The following is a 5,192-nucleotide window of genomic DNA, read 5'->3' on the forward strand; positions in this document are numbered from 1 at the left end:
TAGGCAGACAAAGGTTGTTTGGGTAAATCCAATATCTTTTTTTAGACAAACTCAAATAGTTGGAAAAAATTTTCTTTGCAAGCTTTCAGATACAAATACCCTTCATTAGGCTGAGGAAGCATCCACAGTTGGCTTGTGCTCTTCCTGGATGGAATAATAAAGAATCCAGAGGCCAGTATGCATGCAAGAAAGCCAGTCAGTGAAAATGTAAATCAAGGTAGTCAGTTTTACAAGGTGAGAGACAGGTAGGGGGGGAGGAAGGGGAGGTGGGGAAGGGGAATAAATATAGCTGGTAAGTAGTAGAGAGGTTATCTGGGGAGTCAGATGTTAGGCAAGTTATAATGTGTCATAAATCTGGAATTCTGACCTTATTTTGGTTGTTTTAACCTCAGCATTATAATGGCATGAGATTGTATCTCCATATCATGTTAACAAGTGATAACGTGTAATCATATCATGGCACAATGCTGTAATTAATTGCTGTGGTTTCATAAAACATTTTTTATTATTATTTATACCCACCAGACAAATTCAAAGATTGTGTCCACCTAAAACAGTGATCATAAGATTATTTATGTGTTCAAGTCAATAGTGAAAGTTGTTTAATTGGTACTTAAAAAATATGCTCCAGTATCATCTTATCTGTCCTACCAATATTAGTATTAAAATACAATTAGAGCAATAACTGGATTTTTTTCAGATCTACACCGAGAATAAACTACTAAAAATGAATTAAATAATTAAAAGCAAAAACAACTTATTCTCCTAAAATCCTGGCTGAGTATTACCACCGCTTCCTTCCTAGCTTGTTTACCTAACATAAATCTAGATATCACCCTTTGTATCTCCAGCTTTTCTGCTCCACAGTTTTCTCATGGCACTTTTCACCTCCTCATTTCTCAGAGTGTAGATTAATGGATTCAGCATTGGAGTGATAATGGTGTAGAACACAGCAACACTCTTATCCTCAGACAAATTGCTGGAAGGGCGTATGTAGGTGAATGTGCATGGTCCAAAGAATAAAACCACTACAGTGATATGAGACCCACAAGTGGAGAGGGCTTTGAGACGCCCTTCAGAGGAGCGAGATCTTAGAGAAACTAAGATAACAATGTAAGACACAACCAAGAGGAAGAAGCTTCCCAAAGCAATCATCCCACTATTTGCAACAACAATGATGCCAACAACATAGGTATCAGTGCAGGCCAACTGCAGCAAAGGGTGCACATCGCAGAAATAGTGATCGATCTTGTTAGGCCCACAGAAAGGGAGCTGGGTGGTCAGGACAGTCTGTATGATGGAATGCATAAACCCCCCCAGCCAGGAAGCCACAACCATCTGGCCACACCGGCGCCTGGTCATAATGGTTGTATAGTGGAGAGGTTTGCAGATTGCTATATATCGATCATACGCCATCACTGTGAGGATGAAGATCTCTGTGCAACCAAAGAAATGGACTCCAAACAACTGTGCTATGCAGCCTACAAAGGAGATGGTTTTCTTCTCAGTGAGGAGGTCTACAATCATTTTAGGGGCTGTGACAGAAGAATAGCATATATCTACAAAGGACAGGTAGCTCAGGAAAAAATACATGGGGGAGGTCAGGTGGCAGCTGCTAATTATAGTGATAACAATTAACATATTTCCCACCACGATAATTATATAGAAGAATAAAAACAGCACAAAACATATTTTCTGCACCTTTTGATTTTGAGAGAGGCCCAAGAGAATGAATTCAGTGACATTGTTAATATTCTCCATGTGTTCTGCTTAGGTCGTTATTCTGTAGTACAGTGGTAATTCACCTGCCAAATAAGAAATGTCTTTAGTTCATAATTGTGTTAATGGTTCTACTTTTCTACTTTTATGAACCTAAGAAGTAGATACTGACCAACATGAAGGTAAGGTTAGGTCACAATCGGTTTCTGTATTTGTTCCCTCTTGGGTAAATTAATAATTACTTATTAGAACAAGGCAAGATGTATTCTGTAGCCCACTGGCTCACAAATATGTATGGAACGAGGGGAACATAGGTAGAACTTAAATCTTCAAGACAGGTCAAGCAAGGCTTAAATGTCTAAGCTCCAACTCAAGTGAGGGACTTATACATTGAGCTACTGACTGTTCTAGGATGGCTCTTTTTCTGATCATAAATTCTATCCTGGACATGAAAAGCCATTCTATTCCTATTATAGTTTCATCTAATTGAACACATTTCTGTAAAAAAAATAAATAAACAAAATGGGAAAAAAAATCAGCCAAAAAATACCATTCAATCAGAACTACATAGATTTTGTGAGAAGTAAAAACATCTAATTTCCACTAAAGTAGCAGGGCTCACAGAAACCTGGTGGGATTCATCTCACAACTGGGCAGCCAACATTAGGGGCTACAGGCTATACAGGCGGGATAGAATAGGAAGGAAAGGTGGGGGTGTGGCGCTCTACGTCAAAGAGCAATACACATCCTCAACCAGCAGGATGGGGTCAGAGGAGGGGCAGGCTGAAATGTTCTGGGTCAAGATATAGGGAGGTCGGGGGGAAAGGGACTTAACGGTGGGGGTCTACTACAGACCTCCCAACCAAGGGGAAGAGCTGGACTGCAAATTCTTGGGTCAGCTTGCAGAGGCACTTAAGGCAAGGGATGAAGTTGTCATGGGTGATCTAAATTACCCGGACATCTGGGAGGAGCAGTCAGCCGGGTCTGACTGCTCACGGAGGTTCCTGGCCGAGATACAGGACCTCCACTTAACCCAGGAGGTGCACAATCCTATGAGGGGGAATGCTCTGCTGGACCTGGTCCTGGCCAGAGGCAAAGACTTGGTGAGGGGACTCCAGGTCCTTGACCACCTGGGCGATAGCGATCATCGCTTGCTGGAATTCACCATCCAGCACAGGATGTCAAGGGCCTGCAGTAAGGCAGTAGCCTTAGACTTCAAGAAGGCCAACTTCAATGAGTTGAGGAGATTAGTGGGAGAGGCACTAGGGTCCTGGAGAGTTGAGGAACTGGGTGCCCAGGATGAGTGGTCAGTCCTTAAGGAGATGATACTCAGAGCCCAAGGGGTGACAATCCCAACAAAAAGCAAAGTGGGTAAGAGTTCCCAAAAGCCCCCCCGGCTCACCAAGGGCATTCGTGAATGCCTGATTGCAAAAAAGGAGTTGTACACTCAGTGGAAGGGAGGTGCTATCATCAAAGAGAAGTATATCACCACCACTCAGGTCTGTAGGGGGGCTGTTAGGAAAGCTAAGGCAGATACAGAACTAGGGCTAACATCAAGGATAACGAAAAGTTCTTTTTTAAATACATAGGGAGAAAGAAGAAGGCCCCGGGTAATGTGGGGCCCCTGCAGGATATGCTTAGCTATCTGGTGGTTGTACCAGAGGAGAAAGCAGACCTCTTTAACAATTTCTTTGCCTCTATTTTCTTGTGCAGGGACCGGGTCTCCCCTACTGAGATTCAGGACGGACTCAGAAGAAACTCTGCCAAGCCTAGGGTCAGGGAGGACCATGTTAGAGAGCTTCTGGAGGGGCTGGATGTGTTCAAATCAGTAGGTTCAGATGCTCTCCACCCCAGGGTGTTGAGGGAATTGGCAGGGGTTATTGCAGGGCCTCTGGCATGGCTTTACTAGCACTTGTGGTGCTCTGGCCAGGTGCATAATGGGTCTCCATCATTAAAAAAGGAAAGAGGGAGGTCCCAGGCAACTATAGGCCCATTAGTCTTACTTCAATCCTGGGGAAGCTCTTTGAGAAGATTATCAAGGAGCACATCTGTGATGGGCCAGCAGCAGGGATGATGCTCAAGAGCAACCAGCATGGTTTCATTGGGGCAGGTCCTGTCAGACCAACCTGATTGCCTTCTACGATCAGGTCACAAAAGCACTGGATGCAGGTGTCGCAGTGAATGTCGTCTTTCTGGACTTCAGCAAGGCCTTTGACACTATCTCCCACCCCTTTCTCATTAAGAAGCTAGGTGACTGTGGCATTGATGCCTACACAGTCGATGGATTGCAAATTAGCTGATGGGTCATACTCAGCGAGTGGTGGTGGACGGGTCATTTTCAACCTGGAGGGAAGTGGGCAGTGGATTCCCCCAGGGCTTAGTCCTTGGGCCCGAACTGTTCAATTTCTTTGTTAGCGACTTGGACAATGGGGTGAAGAGCAGCCTGTTTAAATTCACAGATGACACCAAGACTTGGGGTGAGGTGGACACGCTAGAAGGGAAGGACAGATTACAGCAGGACCTGGACAGGTTACAGTGGTGGGCAAATGAAAAAAGGATGGAAATCAATACTGACAAGTGTGGGGTGCTGCACTTGGGCAGTAGGAACCAGCAGCATACCTACAGGCTGGGGAACTCCCTTCTCGAAAGCACGGTGGCCAAAAGAGATCTTGGAGTCATTATCGACTCCAAGATGAACATGGGCTGACAATGTGAGAACACGGTCAGTAGGGCTAACTGTATCTTGTCGTGCATCCACAGATGCATCACAAGCAGGGCCAAGGAGATGATCCTCCCCCTCTATGTGACACTGGTCAGGCCACAGCTGGAGTACCGTGTCCAGTCAGACTAGAAGATCTACAAGGTCACTTCCGACCCTACACCTATGAATCTATGAAAGTTTGGCTTGTATATTTCCTGATTGTCACCAAAATCAACAGAAAGTATGAACTGGGACTCAGATGGAGTTGTGTGCTGGATGAGGGACCTGAATGGAAAGTTCAGGTGAGCAGTGGGAGCAAGGTGCCCACCTGTGAAGTCTGGCTGAAGTAGGGTAAGATGCACACTCACTCTAAACCTAACCTTGTCTGCACCTTAATATAAAGAATAACCACCACTGTAAAGTCACTGCCTCGTTCCTGAAATCATGTTAGACAAACTTGTGAATCCTAATGACAATGAGACCTTTCTGGTTGTTCAGTTTCCATCAAAATCAACAGGAATCTGCCCAACAATACCTAGAACATTTTTGAAAATTTTGGAATTCATCTTATATAGTCCTTGGAAGAAAATGGATTAAAAACAGACATGGAGAGAAAACCCCTTGAGTACAAGGGCCTTGTCTCACTCCAATGAGTTGGATTACTCTTACTTCATTACATTACCTCATAATTGGCACATCTACATGTGGACTTTACTGCACCATGGGCGCTTTTGTACATACTTCTGGGGTGTGGGGGGGGGGGGGGGGGGGG

The 5,192-nt window shown here is 44.5% G+C and overlaps 1 protein-coding gene across 1 annotated transcript in view; it reads right to left on the reverse strand.

The window, feature by feature from the left end:
* Positions 1-825: 825 nt before the first annotated feature.
* Positions 826-5,192, reverse strand: part of LOC102376057 (olfactory receptor 4S2-like) — a 12,008-nt gene continuing 7,641 nt past the window's right edge. The window contains exon 3 of the mRNA XM_006033958.1: positions 826-1,805. Within this exon, the coding sequence (XP_006034020.1) occupies positions 826-1,761 (936 nt within the window). The 5' untranslated portion in view covers positions 1,762-1,805. The remainder of the gene's footprint in view (positions 1,806-5,192) is intronic.

The sequence above is a fragment of the Alligator sinensis genome, unplaced genomic scaffold, assembly GCF_000455745.1.
Source record: "Alligator sinensis unplaced genomic scaffold, ASM45574v1 scaffold706_1, whole genome shotgun sequence".
Classification (NCBI taxonomy): domain Eukaryota; kingdom Metazoa; phylum Chordata; order Crocodylia; family Alligatoridae; genus Alligator; species Alligator sinensis.